The 21,726-nt window shown below is 41.5% G+C and overlaps 1 protein-coding gene across 1 annotated transcript in view; it reads left to right on the top strand.

The window, feature by feature from the left end:
* LOC138548018 (cytochrome P450 4B1-like) overlaps positions 1-21,458 on the top strand; it is a 312,989-nt gene extending 291,531 nt beyond the window's left edge. Inside the window, exon 12 of the mRNA XM_069642250.1 lies at positions 20,441-21,458. Within this exon, the coding sequence (XP_069498351.1) occupies positions 20,441-20,609 (169 nt within the window). The 3' untranslated portion in view covers positions 20,610-21,458. The remainder of the gene's footprint in view (positions 1-20,440) is intronic.
* The last annotated feature ends 268 nt before the right edge of the window (positions 21,459-21,726 follow it).

The raw sequence follows: 21,726 nt of genomic DNA, 5'->3' as shown, positions 1-21,726 counted from the left end.
CCTCTAACTGCACAAACACGGCCCATTGACCTGTTCTTGGGTGGATGGCCCCCGGTAGAGTCTCAACCAAGTCTTTAGCTCACTGTCTCTTTCACAGAGGAGAAATATCCCTGCATATCAGTCTTTGTCCTGCCCAGGGGCAGTCCATTACCGAAATGCTAGGCAATTCTCCTCTGAAAAAGAGTACCAACAGCAACCCCAGACACGTGTTTCGGCCTAGTCGGGTTTCATCAGTTAGGTGGAGCTGTGCCTCTCTACGAACAGTGAGCAAGGGGTCCACGTATGGATTCGCCTGGTAACTTAGGGTGAAACCCAAAGTTACTTAATATGCAAAACAAAGGGGGTTCTGGGAGTCCCTCTACCGGTACGAACACGGCCCATTGACCTGTTCTTGGGTGGATGGCCCCTGGGAGAGTCTCAACCAAGTCTTTAGCTCACTGTCCCTTTCATAGAGGAGAGATATCGCTGCACATCAGTCTTTATCCTGCCCAGGGGCCGTCCAGCACCAAAATGCTAGGCAATTCTTCTCTGAACAAGAGTATGCACAGCAATCCCAGACATGTGTTTCATCCTAGTCGGGCCTCATCAGTGAGTTGGAGCTGTGCCTCTCTAAGAACAGTGAGCAAGGGGTCCATGTCTGGATTCCCCTGATAACTTAGGGTGAAACCCAATGTGACTTAATATGCAAAACAAAGGGGGTTCTGGGAGTCCCTCTACCAGCACGAACACGGCCCATTGACCTGTTCTTGAGTGGATGGCCCATGGGAGAGTCTTTAGCTCACTGTCCCTTTCACAGAGGAGAAATATCCCTGCATATCAGTCTTTCTCCTGCCCAGGGGCAGTCCAGCACTGAAATGCTAGGAAATTCTCCTCTGAACAAGAGTACCAACATCAACCCCAGACACGTGTTGCGGCCTAGTCGTGTTTATACCCTCCAGATTTAGATGCAAGGATAAAAAAGCTGTGACATCTTTCGCTCCATTGGGGTCGTAGAGAATCTCACAGAATTTCAGAAGAGGAGGGGTGCATGGTAAACCTGATCTCAGTGTAGGAGGCCTGTGTATATGACCTGACCCTAATGCACAGACTTTCACTTATATAGGATTGTATACACACATTAACTTACGGAACCAGAAATACTATAGTTATTACCCAATGAGGGTCAATGAGCTTGTTACAAGTAAGTTCATTGGCCCGTGTCGGGTCGTTATCAGCCGACAAAGCCTTTGGGCCTGATTCACAGAAGTGTTTTATAATGGTGCAATCCCATAGGAAACGTTCTGTGAATCAGGCCCATAGTCGGGCCATCGCTTCTGCATCCTGGCCGCCATGGAAAGGGAGAAGGGACTATGAGTAGTCCCTTCTCCCTTTCCATGACAGCCATATTTTTGTTTACTTTTTAATTTGTTTTTCAATGGCTGCATGGAAAGGGAGACGGGACTAAGTACTGTCCCTTCTCCCCCTTCCGTAGTGGCCCTATGTTTTCGGTTGCGCAACGCCGGGACGGGTTACTAACAGCAGTAAGCCTCCGCCGGGGGGGAGGGGCATTACCACATCAAGTAATGCCCCGGACATTACCCGACATGGTAATGCACCCTCGGCTTGGGGCTTATTGCTTAAATAATTGCAGAAACAAGAATCAGCGTGGTAGAAGACCCTTTCTTTGTCATTTTCAGTTGTATTCCTTAAATGCTTTAAAATGCTCAACATAAGTGCAGCCTCTATAACATCGATATACAAGATACCAATGTAAAGCTTAAAGGAGTCTCAGACTTTAAGGCTTCTGATAATAAAAACAATTCCCAATGTAACCTCCTATATAGAATTAAATCACACATCTAAAGTTGAGTCTTTATACCTGCTGGCTATATACTTCACTGTAATTTGTAACGAGTTACATGCCTATTCTGTAACACGTGTCATTTGTAACTGGCTACTTGACTATTTCTGTAACAAGTGTAATTTGCTCTAATGCGCCCAGATACCCCCGGGTTCGGTGCGCTATAGAAATAAATAAACAAACAAACAAACAAAATATAACACATGTTAATCGCAGGCATTTAGAATATCAAAATAGGTTTCAATTATAAAACAGAGACAACACATGATCTATTTTCAGATGAAGCGATTAAGTTGGAGCCATGTCTTTTAATGTAGCATATCAAAAATGTGATAGCATTCTTTGTATCCAGAACTTTAGTTAGAAAACATCATCAGACACATGATTTTATAAACCCACCATAACATTGTTGGTATTTGCTAAATATATCCCAATGCTCCAAACACAAAAATGTTAGGGTATACTGCACGGATGATCCCTAATAATCAGTGGTTGAAGTGTACGTAAAGAAGTAGTGGAACTTTGCTCCTGGCTGGCCTGCCCCGCTCGCCACAACCCCCACCAGCACGCCCACTCCCACGCGCAATTGAAACCCCCAAACAAACTGCTATTTAAGGGCATGTTCAGTGCAGTGAACTGAAGTGCAAGTTTCTACTTCTTCCTACACTTTTATTTTAAAACTAAACCATTCCCGAATGGTTTCTTTTTAAAATAAAAGTATAGGAACAGTTAAACTTTAAAAAAGAAAGTAGAGGAGCACTGCTCCCAACCGCCCCTGACCACTGCAACCGCTGCTAATAATAGTGAAACGTGCTGTTGTCTGCATACTTGAGAGCTGTCTGTCTTGGCTTGATGAAACTAGGGCCCTGATTCATGGATTGTTTGGGCCGTTTTTTTCGGCTCAAATAATCCATGAATCAGGGTATTGGTATGAAATGGAGCTGCCCGATCAGGCAAAATCATTTTTGGGGAGATAAAAGCATGCATTTGGGCTAATGTGCATACCCGCAATTAATTGTTTATGCTGCTCTGACCTGGAAGTCAAATGCCCGTGGTGGCCAGTGGGTGGCGTTGTGGCATGTCTGGCCTCGCTGAAATGGCTTATTCTATCTTGAACTTTAAAATCTACTAAACATATACTTTGCAATTCTCATTGCGCACCTTGTGTTGGCGATGTACGGAATGTCTGGAATTAAAGTACAGAGTAGTTTTAGAAAGCGGTTGAGAAAATAATGCGACGCTTAAAACATCAAGAAGTAAGTGCACAAGCAAGAAACCCATTACTAGAAATGCAAACTGTGCATTGATTATTGACTTTTGCAGTTCGAGATTGTCTTGTAAGCTTGGTCTCTGAAAGTCACAGAACAACAGTGGGGATAAATAGTTTATGTGAGCAGATGTACCATCAAGATCTCAAGGCTCTCAATACTGTGACAGGCACTTGAAACTAAACTTCTCGTATTCGATTCCTGAGAGGCACCACCTGAGATAAAGCAGAAGGGAGAGGAGTGGTCACCTGTTTGTGAATGAGAAGGGTATGGACCAATGTTACAATACAGTTATTTACTGCAAACCATCGAGCCCACTGTGGTGTTGTGTGGGGGTCTAGTTGTTTATACCAACATGGGCGCCGTGACTGTGTCATGAAGCTCACGTGGTCAGTTAATAAAAGGAGCTCTGCTGGTGCTGCGAGGGCAGAGCAGCAGAGCCCAAGGAATTGGCAACTTGTGTCTGCTTGTGTCTGTGGGGGTTGTGGGCCTGCCACGTGGTCGTGGCCTTGTGTGCGGTGCGGCCCGAGTGCCCTCGGAGCCGCGACCGCGGGATGACTGGGGGTGACCCCCCCACACTGCGGATCTTGCACCCGGTGACACCGGGTGCGTAGGGCACCTCCATGCCATCGATACGCCAGCTGACCCCCAGCGTGTCAACATTGTCAGGTGATCCCGACGATATCTGTGGGCTGCTCCGGGGACCGGAGGCAGCCCACAACACTGGCGACGAGGAAGTCGCGCGCCTGCTGACACTCGCAGCGGGCGGACAGAGGATCCGCGCACGCGGCCGCGGTCAGAGGCCGTGAGGGAAGGAGCGGAGTGTGCCACGTGGGGCCCAAGCCCCGGAACAAAGGAAGGGGGCGGGGCCTAGGAACTCGGCCCGCAGCGGTGCTCTCCATCAGGGCGGCGGGTGTATGTTTATGTATTATTATTATTATTATTATTATTATTATTATTATTATTATTATTATTATTATTATTATTATTAGTCTTGTGTTTTGAAGCACTGATGAGCCATACAAGCCGATATCCGGCAACATAGATGCCCAAACAAAATGTACATTAACATCTTATGACAAATATCAGGCAAAATATTGATTGTTTTTATTGGACTTTTCATTTGCCAAGCTCAAGAACAAGAGGGCACTGGAACAGAATATTGCCATTGCGGATCAACATAATAGATTGAGGTGTTGGATAGGAAAGAGGGGAAATGTGGGGCAGACGTGGAAAGTGAGGCACTACTCACTAATGGTAGCCTAAAACTGTTACAAGAGCCAGGGGTGGTGGATTGGGGATGGCACCATGCTGAAGAGGCAGTTGGAAGACAGTGGCAGGGAAAGGAGGAGGAATATTATAGGAGAGAGAGAGAGTGAGAGAGAGGAAGGGAGGTTATGATATGTTTATTTGTATCGCGCTCGTACACAAGTGTTTCAGAGCGCAACAAGGCAAGGGAGGGGAACAGGGGAGAACAAACAGCAATCTTACTAGGCCCAGTGATATTGAGAACGCGCAAGTGCATGGGAAAAGGAAAGGGGGAAAAGTGCATGGAAGGGGGAGAGTGGAAAGTGCAGAGCAGAGGAAAACAGATAAATAATAATAATACAAATACATAGATAATGGATGCAATAAACAGTGGTAGTGCAGCCAGCAAGTGGAAAGTGCTGTGTTCACGGCAGCAGAACTGAGTAAATCTGATAAGTGCAGAAAAAGAAGACAAAGGGGGAGGGGGTCTGTACGGGTACAGATACAGTTCCCAGTGCAAGGGGTGGCCAGGAGGCAGTACAGGAGGGTGGCAGCTTGAGCAGGTACCTGGGCCCAGGGGACAGCGGGTGGCCAGGTGCACAGTGCCAAGAGAGAGCAGATCAGCAGGGGAGAAGGGGAGCAAAGTCAGAAGCAAAGAGGAAGGTCTTGAAGTGCTTCCAGAACCGGAGATGGATCTCCTCATGTTTTAGAGTGGCAGGGAGGCTGTTCCAAAGGGAGGCCCCAGCCACAGACAGAGATCTACCCCAGCTCGTTTCTTTGAAAAACTTCTGACCCTGAGGGAGTTAGAGGTAGAGGAGCGAAGAGCTCGAGAGGGGAGGTATTTGCGGAGGGATAGCTGAAGGTATTTTGGACCAAGGCCCCAGGTTAAAGGAAAGGAATACATTAATAAAAATGGAATGAGGAAAGTATGACCCGCAGAAAACAGAGAGAGGAGCGAGCTTTGCATGAGCGAGAGAGGGAGGGATGAAGTGAGAAGCAGAAAAAGGAAAGAGGAGGGAGGAGGATGAGAGGGAAAGGAATAAGTGGGGAGAGGGTGAGCCAGAGAGGAAAGATACCAGCATCTGGATGAGTTGGGCTCAAAAGAATGGAAGAAGTCCTGCAGGGATGGCAGGGATGCCAAAGCACGCGACCACTTAACAATCTGGGTGAGGGGGATTCTTATAAGGGATCTATGAATGTTTGATGACTTCTTTTACCAACCGACACTTTTGCTGAATATTTTTTACCAAATTTGCCAAATGTTTTACCGCATAATGGGGGGGGGACCCCACACATGCACCTTCTATATACCTTACCATAAATTTTCATCTGTATTTTACTGTAAAAAAGAATGATACAGAATTCGGCAAAAAGTAATTCAGCAAAAGCGTAGGTCGGCAAGATTGAGTAATACCATTTGAAACTGGTCGCGACAATCCAGATTTAGAGCCAAAATCAAGTCAGAGACCAGAGTCTGAGGGATGTGACACCTACGACAGAAAGACTGAGTACCCTATCTTTCTCCTGTTTATGGTCAATCTGATGCCTGACCTACGTCAAACAAAGTGTACTGGACGTTGGTGCCTTGTAACAGATCCAACACAAGAGACGGACAGTTCCTGCACCAGGAAAGAAAGACAGAGAGTGAAGAGAGCAGTGTTTGCGACAACATAAAATCCCAGAGACTGCGAGTAACTTTTTGAATCACCTAGGAGGTGGAGACAGGGAAAGAATGAAGACCACGGTTCAAAAGGATTTTAAGGACCTTGTTGATTGCTGTATTGCTTTGTTTGCTATTTCCATTCCCATCCGTGGTGCTTCTAGTGCTTTAGTCATCCCGAATCTCATGATTAATACAAAATAATGTATTAGATACATTAAAATGTGTCTCACGTCATCTGTGGATCTCTTGGCTGTTACAATACACAGTGCAAACACCTGAGAGTTGGGAGACTATGCGCTGTGGCCCACTTTAAATGCGGAACAGGAAGTCCCCAGTAGGCTCTTTTATATGTGATACTTGTACAGTTGCATTGCGGGGTAGCGCTCAATGGTTTAGCAGAGGTTGCATCAGGCAGTTGTTGTTTAGGTTAGCTCTGTCATTGGAGGATTTCTTTGAGCGGTGACCTGACTCGCTTTTAGGCTATTGGGCAATACACTCAAAGCCAAATGATTTGGATCCATTACTAACCCAGTCTTTGGATGTATGCTGACATCAGTGAGTAAGGTATGCAATCACTTGTGTGGCTCAATTGTTTGATAGTTGTGACAGTCTTTTGGAATGTTTCCAGTGATAATGGAGAGAATTCTTTCCAGCTTGTCTGAGTTCTGGATGTGGGGGAAATTATATGATTTAAGGTCGATTAACCTTGCTCTCCTGTCTCTGAAAATATCTGGAAGGTCCTTATACCTCTCCATTGAGTGAGAGATTGCTGCATGTGGGCAGTGTCTTGTCTTACCACTTCAATTTTATCTGGGCAGACTTTAGGTGAATTATGTTTTCTTTGTTTTTTGCATGGGGCATCCAGGTCATTAAGAGTGTTTTGGGTTTTGGAAGGGTATTCATAGATATCACAGATGGCCTCAGAAATCCACAGACAAAGATAGTCGGTTCATGGTGTTTATTAAAGTTTTGAAGAACTGGTCTGGGAAATCTGGGATGGTTGAAACTAAGGGAAACCTACTCCTCTCTCGATCTACATTTGAATTTCCCCCACCCTATCCTAGGAATCTGTAAACCCAGAATCTCCCCAATGTACTCCAAAGTAAGGTAAATGCTACTAAGACTTTCTAATATTGACGGGCATGCAAAGGCATGGCCTTTTCCATCTCTCTCCCTCAAGAATGTTCTAAGGGATACCTCTGGTCTATCTCCACTCTACTTTCTCTGTAATCTTCCTATTCTCCCCCTCTCTCTCTCTCTCTCTCTCTTGCTCTGGCTCTCTCTACCTGTACCTCTTTCCTTCTCCTCTCACTTCTCTTCCTCTCCTTCTGTCTTCTCTTTCCTTCTCATCTCCCCTCATGCTTGTCACCTTCTCACTACTTGCACCTCTCTTCTCCCCTCTCTCTGTACCTCTCTCCCTCTACCTGCACCCCTCTCCTCTTGCCATTGTTCCTCATTAAGCTCTGACTACTCCTCTGTCTCATGATCTTACTCACTGTCTCGTCGGTCCTTCCCAATAACCATTCCTATTCTCTGTCACACACCCACCACCTCTTACTCTCATGCTCTCTCTAAATCTCCCTACAGGTATTCCCCTCCCTGATCATCTCCCACCTTTCTTTCATTCACCTTTCACGAACCCTCAGCACACTGTACTCAATGCTACTACTCTCAACCCACACACAATACATTACCTGCACTCTCTCAGAACACTGCCACACTCTCCTCACCACTGCACCCCACCATCCGCATTCTACCTGGTCTCTTGATACACCACTGCTTCACCTGATTTCCCCCAATCTCCTCTGTGCTGGTTTGGCTTTTATAGCCCAGTCTTGACTTTCCCAACACCCCACCTGGCTCCCATTGACCTACCCAATGTCAACATTACCATTAACAGGATCCATTTGTACTCCAGAGAAAACACTGGATGAAGGAGTAGAAGACTAGATCTCAGTCTTGCACAAGTTGGCTCTTTCATGTAAATTTGGATCAGTCATTGGGTCAAATTAACACATAAGGGGCCAAAAAATAATCCACACCAAAAATTCCACAGTACAAGAATACCTGTGAATGTGTGGAGGTCCATACTTGAGAAAACTATAGCAATTGCCGAGTTGATGAAACACAATGCACTATGCGCAAATACAGTCAATTAGAAAAAGAAGGTAACATTAAAACAGAGGGATCTACAGGTTAACCTGGTCAAGAATGTTCATGAAAGGGAAGTGTGATGAATCCTGTGGGGTCAACACTGATCCCCAGCCTAAGATCTCCTCCCATGTGGCCAGAGGATGGCGGCCGCTACCGGATCCTGACCCCGGGGTGATATTATGAGGGAGGATCATATTGAAGAAGATGGCTGTCGGGGAGATGTGGTGACCCCATTAAGAGACTCAATATTCTTCCATTCCATTTGAAGAAGACCCTTTCATTCCTAAATTCCTGATGGCATGTTGTCAATGTACAAGTCCTTCCAGTTGTAAAACCCTAAAACCCCTTCCTGCCAAACACCCTAGACAGGATACCATTTGCACCTCATATGAACATAACACATGTGTAACACCTCCTGTTTCCGATGGTTTTGATTTAAACAAAAATCCAAAGAAATACAATTTTAAAAACACAATAATCCTACGGACTCGAACTCCCATAAAACCTCATGTACTGACATGAGGAAGAGGAAGAAGAAGTTAATGTAGATTAAAAGAAACAACAAGCTAAATGTGCAGACTAGTTGTTCTGATGGAAATCAGCTGTGTGGGACATGTAAAAATGGTGTGTCTCTTCAAGTTAAAAGAAAAGGTGGAGAGGAGAGATGCAGGGCAGGTGAACGCAGGACGCAGAACTGAAGGCAGATGCCCGAGAGCAGACTGTGCTGAAGGAGGCAAGTGCTTCCTACTGTAAAGGCGAGAGACCGGGAGAAGCACAACAGGTGCCCAATGAGGACCGCTGGGAAGCCAGCAGTAGCACAGATGGGTTTGGGTATGTGGTCGCATTCAAGATCAGCAGTTAAACCAACAAGTGAATGAGAAGTCGACAGCAGAACTGCAAAGGGCTCTTCAGAGCAGGAAACACTTTTCTGAAGTAAGTACTTTGCCACAGCCATACGCTGCGGTGGGGAAATGCCAGCAAACAGTGATGAGTCTGCCCAGAAGTATTGTGATCCCCGGGGTGTACCGACAGGTGTACAGACAATTGAAAACTTGTTTTGAATATCAACCCAATAAAATTGAAAGACAGAATCTACACAAGTCTCCATATTTGAAATGTTGATATGGGGAAAACTGGAGTTAAAGTTGCCAAAAGCAATTGAACACTAATGAAGAAGTTGAAATGCAAAATCTGTACAAGTATTCATATATGAGGAATCAATATGGACAATATTGGAACAAATATTGCCACAAGCCAATGAATACTAACAACGAAGTTAACAAACAAAGCTTGAACAAGTCTCCATATATCAAATATCAGTATGGGGGAAGTTGGAACAAGTAAAACCCAGAGCCAACAAAGTATAAACAGTGAAGGAGTACAACTGTGTTATACTTAAACAGAAAGAAACTGAAAAGGTACTAAGAAGACCTGGTTAAAGAAGTACATCATGCAGCGAGCCTTTTGGGGAAAGATACTTGGCAGGAGAGTATACCACAGGATCGTCAAAGCCCAGAGGTGTATTCCTGGCAGGTGAGTGCACCTTATAATTCATCTAGTGTATGTGAAGGGAAAAGACACTGTGAAAAGGTTCTTGGCAGGAGAATATACCAGGAGACCATCTTTTAAAAGTTACTGTATAGAAGAGCTACATTTGCTTGGAAAAGACACTTATTCATCATTCTTAAGAAGGTGTTGTGTAAAAGAGACATGTCTACTACTCTTAAGGAACCATTGTTTGGAAAATAAATGTTTCTCATCATCCTTAAAAAATATTCTACCTGAGACAGTTCAGGAGAAGGGAATCATTCCTGGATGCAAGGATTGTTTTGTTGGATTTACATACATATTTTTTACAAGCTTTTTGCTGAATCTAAAGCAGAGACATTTACCTTGCACCTTTAGTTGTTCATTTTTAGTGTGAGGGTCAGATACATTTTGGATATGAGGATAGTTTGCCTAATTTTAACAACAAGACACATTATGAGCTTTAGTTCTGATTTTTAGTTCTGATTTCCTAGGCAGGTAAACTCTCTTTAGGATAGAGACAGAAACATTACAACTTTGTGTCTGCCTCTCATTTCTGATCCCTCACAGAAGCCAATAATGAACAAGAAGGTTAAGTGTCCTTTCTTAAATATTTGTACACTCTTATTGCACAGCTACCATCTAAAAGCAGCAGTGCACACAATTAATTCTAGTTACCTGGAAGTCAATATGTGGCCATCTCCTGTCAATGACTGTTGGTGAAGGTAGAAGCTGCCAGGGAATTGGGCTGCTTCTGCCTTTTCTAAAGAAAGACCACAGAGGAGTGATCACTGAGACCTATACATACTGCAAAAAAAATGTATCCATGTTGCCTAGAACTGGTGTGGCAAAAGCAAGATGTTGTGTTACCCTGGTCAGTATGTCACAATACTCCACGTCAGACACCCCTGAACCCAATGTCCACACTGCAACTTTCTGGATGATGATTTTGACTCTGTGATTCAGGCATGCATGGGATGTATTATATTTTGTAAATGTGCCATGGTAATTAGTCAGCAAAATAATTTTCAAGGTATTTACATATATTTGAAATTTACAAGGTTGAACCCAATAGTGTGGCAGGCTGCTAGATCATGTTCCAGTGTTGAGGAAGAGTACCAATGTGAGGAGATTAGAAAATAATCATATTCTCTGTAACATGGTTCTTTAATGGACTTCTGATGGTGGGAAATGGAGCTGGTAGTGGCGTGGGGCATGAGGCCAGATGTGTCTGTTGATGACAATGCCTTCCGAGACACAACGGCCGGCAGCAGCGTAGGTGGCAACAGCCAGACCCTGAACGAGGCAGCTCCCTATACTCCAAGCTCAATGGCTTCAGCAGCAAGCACTGGACCAACTACTAAAGAAGCTTTGTGGAGAGTAAAGACTCAGCGATAAAGTAGTAAGGACAATGCAGATGAAGCATCGATACATACTTCAAGATATTGGCTATTTTTTTAACCTTCGTGACCGGACAGATGAGAAGTGAGGGACTGGTGAGGATGGGAAGCCTCATTGGTACCCGGTGCCTGTGACATCGCACGCTGTTGCAGCCACAACCACTCACCTCTTCCGGGGGGAGAGGAGCCTGATAAATCACTCAATGTTGAGCTTCAAATGTATATATACATTTTTGCCATTCCAGTGTAGTTAGCTTGGAGCCGGCCAACTCACAGCTCATTTTTATTCATGAGTGGTCATGCTCATCTATTTTCCTGAGTCTATATTGAGCCAATAGTAGACAGAGTCCTGTAACACCTTCTGCACTTCTCTGTCACCACTGTCCAATAAGACACAGATCATTAGTGAGCGGCTGACTTGTGGGTTACAAGGATTATCTCTTTAATAAACATATGCAAAGTTACTCATATTAATATAATTCTGCAACAGTCCAAACACTAATTCACACTCGTGCCTTATCCTGGGACTCAGTTGATGGTCAATTGCGTATCCATCACGCAACCACTTGCCAAGTAACCACATCCACTACCGTGCTTCTTCTGGTCTAGATATTGACATCACAATAAAACGTTCTTCTAAACCGAGCTGTACTGTCCTGAGTCCTTCACTGATGCTTACCATAACTAATCATATTTAGGAAACACACATCCCTACTTTGACAACCTTATACCTTGCGACCCATCCCCATTGTTTGTCTTCTCTGATTTTGGTCATTCTATTGTCTTATTTTTCTTTCCTATCACCTCCTCCACAACCCACTTCTTCCTTTCTACAGAATAAGGTCTGTTGACTCCCATGCAGGCTCGCAAAATGCCAACTTTCGGAGAAAGCCAGGCGCTGTAAGACTACTCCGATGGTGATGGATGACATAATATAAACTAGCATCATGTATCATAACCCTAACTCAAATCCTAACTATTAGAATTATTCTAACCCTAAATGGCACCAGCAAGCTATTACAAACTCAAAGCCTCGTACTCAAATGTAGTGTAAACCTCATATTAGCAACGCCTAATGGTACTTCACATGTGGGGCATCGTGTACTATCTGCGGTCGATAGGGAATTATATCCCAGTGGGTCCAGGATGCGAATATTGAAAAGGCACATTGAAGTTGCTCATCATTTTTCTTTATGCTTCACCACAGTTTTTCAATACAGAAAATATTATGCCATCAATTTCATGGGTACAGTTCTTTCCCTTAGTTCGAGTAGTACTCAAGCTGCAGGCATGGCAGGATTTTAAATATTTATCAAGGCCTGCCCTGTGAAAATAGTTTTCAGCCTATTCGGTAAGCAGCCTTGCAAACAAGAGCCCTCACTACTTTTGTTGCCACCCCTTTTTTTAATGTTGGCTATTAGGTGGTGCTTTAAGTACTGCATATAAAGCCAAATTATTGTCATGGAAAGTGAAGATTGAAGAGAATTGAAATGTGATGAGTGGTATAGGTCCTGTGTATGTTGTTTGAGTATTTGTCAACTCATTGGCCAGGTTAATGGCAATGCTGTTCCCACCAACTACCTGCCCAAAACAAATGCCCCGGTTATCGCTTGAGTCCAGCTCTGTGCTGTCTGAGCAGGTAATGACTTGAGTACTGCTATACACCAGCTACTGATGTAATAAAACAGGCTTAACCGATTGCGCCTTTAGCCACTTGATTTATAAGTAGTCTGCATCTCCTTGAATCTCTTCCTTCCACTGAATAGGTCAACCAACTGTTTTGGCTATTTTATAAGCATTAGACAGGCATGTGTCAGGCATTGCCATAGTATGCCCTATGTTCTAGCACCATTTGCCAGCTGTTACCATCTTTCAGCCTGGTAGTACCCGTATGCCAGTGCCTGGAATCTCATGCCCAGACAAAACCAGAAACTGTTGAATTTGCCAATGCGTGTTGCACTTTTTGTTTACGTTGACTTTCTGTGCCTTTCCTATGCATCCTCTTTGTGTGTTGCAAACTACAGAACCAACAACAGTGACTGATGGCGATAATAATGTGTCAATTTGGTCGAATGACGATTAAACTTACAGGGTAATTTCAAATCAAATGTTAATTGCATGCTCTGGACCACCAACGTTCGCACAAAATGCTTTTGGTTCTCCTGCATGCACATTTGATATATTTGCAAGGCAGAGGGGAAAAGCCAGGCAAACTCGCTGTTGTTGGTAAATGTTCCTCTCTGTCTGCTGAAAAAGTAAATGTGGCCTGCAAATACGCTTTACTGGCAGTGTTTACTAATGGATTCCTATGTAATCTGCCGGGAATTCACCCGCTGGAAAACCAAGGAAGATTCCATAGGAGCCCCTTAATTTCACTTCACATTTAAATGCCATGCTGGCATGAAACGAGGTGCACTGACAAGACAGTGAAGGTCAGCATGGGAGAGATCTTATCACTCCTCCGTGACTCTCCTCTGCCTTGGCAAAATGGGGCAGAGATGTAAATCGAGGTATGCAAGCATTATGCCTCGATTTCACACAAAGATTTACCACTTTCCAAAATGAGGTTGAAAGATCCAGATTCTAGATTCTAGATTTCGGATCCAGAAATCAATGCATCTTGTACCTAATCCCAGTCTTTCATTAATCCAGATTCTAGATTGAATACCCTTTCAGATCCAGAAATCAATTCATCTTGTACCTAATCCCAGTCTTTCCTTAATCAATGAAAGAAATCAAGAAAGAGAAATCTTAATTTTTGACAAAGTCACGTCACTCTATCCCCAAATCAGTTTGCTGGTGAGCAGTAGCCATTGCCCACCTTGATTGAGTTGTGAACACCTGCCTTGAAAAAACAAGTTGTGTTTATGGGCATTATAATCGCCTTCCACCTTGACTTCATCACTATCGGCATTCCGAATCTACCAATATATCAGATGGTGTGCAACCAGATGATTGAAAATCAAGAGTATAAGACATATTAGGAAGTAAGGCCAGAGAATCTTTGCTTATCTAACAGCACTGAAGTGGCATACTAGACCTCATGCTGGAGAATAATTGCCTTCACTGTACTTCCTCAGCCATAAGATCTACTAATTAGGGGAAATCACACAGAGAGGATTCGGAGGGATCTACTGTGCTACACTAAAAACCAATCCAATCTGATCTTTAACTGGCGGTGTGATGTGGTTGGGTGGTTTACAGATTTCCTGATGTGACTTGTAGATTCTCCTCTTTTGACTTGTTGGCAGTGTTGCCAATGTAGCGTTTCTTCCTGTTACCTGTTTGGTGAGAATGCTGCTGCCCTATGCCTCGTATCTGTCATAAAAGTTGTGTTTCTAGTTTGTTCCTGATTGCCATTCCCATGTTAGAACTTGTGTGACAACTGTTGTGCTCGTTTAGACATATTAATTATTTTGCCTATGATGTATGTTGAAATCCAGAATGTTCTTTCCAAAGTGAGTGGGCCATGCAATGGGTGCCTACCTGGAGAAAGTTCAGTGAACTTTCCATTTAGATTATCAATGCGCAGATCCAGGATTGATTACATTTTGGTTAACATGTAGAGTTGGAAGCTGAATAATACCTTTAGTGTTATCCCAAGATCAGAGAATCATCATGACCTTCTTCAAGCTGTACTGTGTTAGAGAGACAATAGGCCAATGGCCAACCCAGATACACCCAATTATATCCTACTCTCCCGGTCTAGGAAGAGGGTGAAGTGGGCTAATGTCATCACCCATAACAATATTCCCGACATGTATCTGGCAATTCTACCCATTCTGTAATAAGATTTTTAAATGTATGTCAGTATTATCCCAAATAACATATGGGGTGTGCTCACTGAGGTATTAAAACAGAAGCATATAACACCTCCCAAAGTCAATGAAGAAGAGAATCCTCACTCAGATACATGGTTCGTACAAGAATGTAACCAATGTACAATTCATCTCATAACTACAGTTAAAGAACATCAAAAAGAGGCAGCCGTGATATTATAGAACTGAGAAAGGAATATAATAAATGAATAGCCAGGTAAATAAACAGCAAATAAGTAAATACAATGTGCCAGCAACAACAAAGATAGTTAGAAATTCTGGCAAATATTTGGTGATGGTTCAGCACAACACTCTACCACAACAAATATCCACATTACAAATGATATGTGGAAGCATCATTTTTCCACTCTGTACAATAAATCTGTTATTCTAAATGCCTTTCTCGTAGCAACAAAGTTTTTTATCAAAAATCCAATTGGCATCACCATAAAAGGAGCCGAATTGGCATTGTTTTCCCAGATCCCCAACAAAGCTCATAATCTGGATAGATTACCATCTGAATTGTTTCAGTCGGAACCTGTCATTTTGATCCCCTTCCTATGCAAACTGTACAATGACATACAGAACAAAAATCAAGTTCCCAAAACCTGGATCCTGAGATCATTCCTGTTTATAAAAAAGGGGAACAGAATGGTGTTCCCATTAACAATGGGAACTCCCGTCCCCTGCACACCTCTGGGTATTGGATAAAAAGTCCAAACAAAATATAATATACTTTTTTGTTCACTGGTTGTTAATTTTAAGGATTATAAATTATCAATTAGGCCACTCTTTTGTACAGATATTACATATCCAAACATGAAATAATTTGTTTCAATATACATAAAAGTTTCACAAAATCTTTATGAAGGCATAATAGTATTTTAATACTATTTACATAACAAAAAAGAATGTTCGAGTTTTAATTCACTCGAAAAGAATATACAATAATACACTAAAAAGGGAAAAACCTTCCTAATTCAGAGCTCTACGCGTTTCGAGAGTGTGCCTCTCTTCTTCAGGAGCAATAACTTATCAATATAAACACAATGTTTTCTTAACTTATTATTAATTCACAGTCAACAAATAACTTCAAAGTATAGCTATTTCATTATTCTTCAATTTCAGAACTTCAAGCATCCCTTCTTGGTGTGGAATGGTGAAAACGTCATCTAGTGAAGTAGCAATCTGATGTGCTGTGAATGACAATAATATCTGTATTAACTAGTGATTTAAACCGGGGATCAAATCAATAAATATAAACCCGTGTGGGAACCAGTATTCCTACCTGTGTTTCTTATATGTTTCTCAGTTCAAAGGTGACTGGCATCTGTAACTTCTAATCGGTCTTCGTTCTGTCATGAGTAATGATTGGATAATTTCTATCAGAATATGGTCGCGCATCATGTTTTCGTCTGATTCCTTCACTTAAATTCAAAAAGTTACCTCTTTGCACTGTAGGTAGTGTATGTTATAGTACTGGGCCCCTCGTTGTCCCGTCCCCAACTTCTCGAAGGTAACCTACGTGAGAAATATTGTATCAGTGTATGTAACTTAACCCATTTACTAATGGATATTGTGACCTCTCTCATTGCCTCCATACCTTACTGGTGATGTTCCTTCACTCCAACATAAACGCTGCAATCTCTGCCCGAGCCGCGCGTGTTTTCGAACCTTTCTCTCTATTTATGGTCATGTGACTTGAGGTTATATGTCGGTGTAGATCATATGATCAGATTAGCATTCTGGGAGTTGTAGTGTTAAATGCGATATAGTGCGCAAATGCATGCTAGCCGTATATATAACCCTGTGAGATCTATTACGTCATATTACACTGATTACTAGACTGGACTAAAGTGGTACGTAATGCTCAACGAGCTAAATTTAGCCCCAGTGTTTTCTGGGAGTTGTAGTGTCTGTCATAAAAGTTGTGTTTCTAGTTTGTTCCTGATTGCCATTCCCATGTTAGAACTTGTGTGACAACTGTTGTGCTCGTTTAGACATATTAATTATTTTGCCTATGATGTATGTTGAAATCCAGAATGTTCTTTCCAAAGTGAGTGGGCCATGCAATGGGTGCCTACCTGGAGAAAGTTCAGTGAACTTTCCATTTAGATTATCAATGCGCAGATCCAGGATTGATTACATTTTGGTTAACATGTAGAGTTGGAAGCTGAATAATACCTTTAGTGTTATCCCAAGATCAGAGAATCATCATGACCTTCTTCAAGCTGTACTGTGTTAGAGAGACAATAGGCCAATGGCCAACCCAGATACACCCAATTATATCCTACTCTCCCGGTCTAGGAAGAGGGTGAAGTGGGCTAATGTCATCACCCATAACAATATTCCCGACATGTATCTGGCAATTCTACCCATTCTGTAATAAGATTTTTAAATGTATGTCAGTATTATCCCAAATAACATATGGGGTGTGCTCACTGAGGTATTAAAACAGATGCATATAACACCTCCCAAAGTCAATGAAGAAGAGAATCCTCACTCAGATACATGGTTCGTACAAGAATGTAACCAATGTACAATTCATCTCATAACTACAGTTAAAGAACATCAAAAAGAGGCAGCCGTGATATTATAGAACTGAGAAAGGAATATAATAAATGAATAGCCAGGTAAATAAACAGCAAATAAGTAAATACAATGTGCCAGCAACAACAAAGATAGTTAGAAATTCTGGCAAATATTTGGTGATGGTTCAGCACAACACTCTACCACAACAAATATCCACATTACAAATGATATGTGGAAGCATCATTTTTCCACTCTGTACAATAAATCTGTTATTCTAAATGCCTTTCTCGTAGCAACAAAGTTTTTTATCAAAAATCCAATTGGCATCACCATAAAAGGAGCCGAATTGGCATTGTTTTCCCAGATCCCCAACAAAGCTCATAATCTGGATAGATTACCATCTGAATTGTTTCAGTCGGAACCTGTCATTTTGATCCCCTTCCTATGCAAACTGTACAATGACATACAGAACAAAAATCAAGTTCCCAAAACCTGGATCCTGAGATCATTCCTGTTTATAAAAAAGGGGATCATAACGATTCGAGTAATTATAGACCGATTTTCCCAATTGATATAAATGCAAAATGTATGGGGAGGGTTTACCTCAGCATCCACACAGGTGTTATCTGATCTACAAGCAGGGTTTAGAACTGGCATCAGCATTACTGACTACGTCTTTCAATTAACATTTCTGCAAAAATAATGTACAATCTGATTTATAAAGATCCACGGACAGCATTTGATGCCATCCCTAAAAGAGAACTGTGGAATATCTTAAACATCCTATGTGCCCACATACATCTAATCACCCCTATATGAAATCTCTATGGTGACAATTATGCTGCAGTATGGTATGGATTAGGAGGCAAAACCACCTCACCTTTCCCTGTCATGAGAGGGGTAATATAGGGTTGCGTCTTGGTCCCACTTTAGTTTTTGTCTTTATATCAGGGTTGTCCAAGCAATGATTCTAAATGTATGCATATTTTCTCCTCATGAATATTAATGAGGGATATCGGACATCCTGTCACATTTCCGGCCCTCGAGGCGTGGAGTTGGACAATCCTGCTTTATATCAACAAGTTGTCAAAAATCATGATTTCCTTGAAACTGGTTGCCCCGTACCTTGCAGGGGACCCAAATGGCCTCTTGCTTTTTACAGATGACTCAGTTTTGATAATCAAGACCCCGAAAGGCCTACAAAAAACCTTGACTGTATTTGATTTATTCTCCAACCTGATGGGTTTCAAAATCAATATCTCACAGAGAAAATATCTAATCTGGGCCAAAAAGAAGATGAAGGGCATAAAATTAACCCTAAGAGATGTGTCACTGGAAAGAGTGGACTATTGTGATTAGTTAGGTGTACATATAGATGACAAGGGGCTGTGGATTGAATACTAAGAAGTGAGCTAATATTGACTAGGTCTAGGGGTGCACTCTATATGTTTACAAAAAGCGTTGGGGAAACACCATTAACCCAATCTCTAGAAGTTTATTAGGCCAAGGTGCAATCTACAACGTTTTATGCTATTGCGATTTTGTTTAATGGCAAATGGCACCTCTAGAGAAAAGAGAACTCTTATTGCTCCAGAAACTATTTCATCTTCGAATGAGCATGCCTATTGTATCATTCATGCTTGAGCTGGGAGCTGATGGAATTGTTTACGAGGAAAAGCTAAAATCACTGCTCTTTTGGAGCAGACCTTGGTCTGTTCTTGATCTACTCCACTAAAGAAAAACTTCTACTGACATGCTGTCTCAAAAGGATTCGTAAAAATCTACCATGGTGCACATACATACGGAATTTCGCAAAACACCATGACTTGGGATATATTGGGGTTCTCCAAAAATTCCAATGAAGCAATGGTAACTCACTACCTACAGAAATAAAAAATGGCTAAAAGTTTTGTATTTGTATTTTACTTTTAACGTCATTTGTTAGTAGATGGGGTGAAGGAGGAACAGAAAATTGCATACTCTGCCAAGCGGCAGAAGAAAAGGATCAATATCGTCTTCAATTTTGCCCATCTATGCATTAATGAGAGCGAAATACCTTTACCCCAGGATCAGAAATTAGCCTATTGGAACAGCTGTACATTCAATGTAATTGTGTTTTCAAACTGTGTCAGTGTTGTCAGCATGGGGCCATTGCAATGCTTGAAAAACGCAGAGAATTAGATCCCGAAAGTTTTTTTATCAGAATACATTATTTTTGTAACATATCACAATCTACAGTTTATATGTAATTTTAATATAATAAATGTGTTTGGGAAGTCTTATTTTAACTAGTATACAATCATTTGATTTATATTACATTTTATCATTATTGTTGTTTGATAATTTTACATATTCTGTTGCGTCATTGTGGTAATGAATGTAATGTATGAGATGTTATGGTATCCTCTTTTATACCAAAATAAATCGGATTTGTCTGACTGGCTGGCTGTGATGCACCTAATGGGTAGAAATTAAGCCCCCAAGGGTATTAAATGTTCTCTCTGTAATGCAGTTAATATCATAAGGTAGATCCAGTTTCCCTCACACTGTGCAAAGTAATGGTGAAGAACACCAATGCTCCTTCATCTGGCTTATTCTTATCATCCAGAAGTTTCAGTTCATTCACAGCGTTCCACATTAATGACTCGTGCAATCTCCAGTTGCACTGAAAACATTCCTCAGAATATTGTTGCCGAAGCAACACAGCCTTATTTTTCATGAATTACATTTTTTAAACTTGTAAACAACACTTCTGCTATAATCTTTAGCATACTTTACAATAATATACTGGGTAATCAACCTAAGCATAATCATATTGCAAAGAAAGTCAGGTATATTGGTTACTGGCGTCCTTTTACAATGTTTAAACCTTTTTTATATTTTATATATTGAATTTCTTCCTGTCATTAGGTGTGTACAATACATCAGATATGCTTCTTGCATATATTCAAAGATGGGTTGTAATGCTGTTTTTCCCTTTAATCTATTAGGAACTGCATCGGGCAGAACTTTGCCATGAACGAGATGAAAGTGGCCCTTGCCTTAACTCTGCTCCGCTTTGAAATTTCATCGGATGAAACAAACCCCCCAATTCTAATACCTCAACTAGTTCTACGGTCCAAGAATGGCATCCATGTGAAGTTGAAGAAAATTGACTAAGTTGAGGGGAACATGGGCACTGATCACAGTGTGCTGTTCTCTTACTTTAATTCATTTAAATACATAACATTTATATTTTCACGTGCATCCTAAGAGAGAGAATGTTTGTATGATGGAACTGCAGAACCTTTTTTTTTTGTTTTTTGATACTAGATGATTTTTCCAGGAGGACGTCTATAATACATTTGTATTGGATTTCGTTGCAGATAACAATACTTCTGCAAATCAAAATCCAGTGTCAAGCATCAAAGGAAGACGAACAACTGGTCCTAAAAAATATTGCAGCCAGGCAATGCATATAGATTACTGAACATATCTTCTAATTAAACATTCCGTTATAGTACATGTAACCTTCAAGTGGTATGAAAGTAGGGTTTGTCAAGTAGCTATACATTTCTTTATGTGATAATAATTTTGTTCCTAAAATTGGAAGATATAATCTGATGCAATTACACTAAGGCATATTATTAACATTTTATTCTTGGCAAAGCGTGACCTTGAAACTACACATACATTCGATCAACAAGCTATGAAGAATCATCATTGAACATATCATGGATAAGCTGTGTTCCAATCCTAGTGATTTATAGAGCTTCTTAAGAGGAGAATAAGGAATTATTTTGCAACCATGAAATAGATGTTAAAAGATTACATGCAATGTTCATATATCAAAGCAGTGAATAAAATAAAAGTAACACATTTGAAAGTTAACAATAAAATAATGAATATAATGCACAACATATGCAAATTTAGAAAATTAAGACAAATCACAAATAATATCATGAAAAGCAAATTAAACTCTTTGTGAAACCTTTATAAACTTCATCCTTCGATTTCAATCTATAAAAACATACTTAGGGGTGTATTATTCAAAGCTATAAATAACTATTGTGTGTGTACTGAACTTCGGCTTATATGAAGTGCAAATTGCAAAATGGAAAGGAATTAAACTGTTTATGACAGCAGTTAAGTATAAGGCTAAGGTGTGTATGTGTGTGTATTAGAGAGAAGGAATTGTGAGAAAGGTGAGCATGGTTCTTACCATGTGAAATGCCAATGGTGAAACTTGAATTCATAACTGGTAGAGGAGACCAGATGAGCTGAGGTAGTCATCAAT

The sequence above is a fragment of the Ambystoma mexicanum genome, chromosome 1q, assembly GCF_040938575.1.
Source record: "Ambystoma mexicanum isolate Mex_15411 chromosome 1q, UKY_AmexF1_1, whole genome shotgun sequence".
Classification (NCBI taxonomy): Eukaryota; Metazoa; Chordata; class Amphibia; order Caudata; family Ambystomatidae; genus Ambystoma; species Ambystoma mexicanum.
This window is presented reverse-complemented; position numbering and strand designations above follow the sequence as displayed.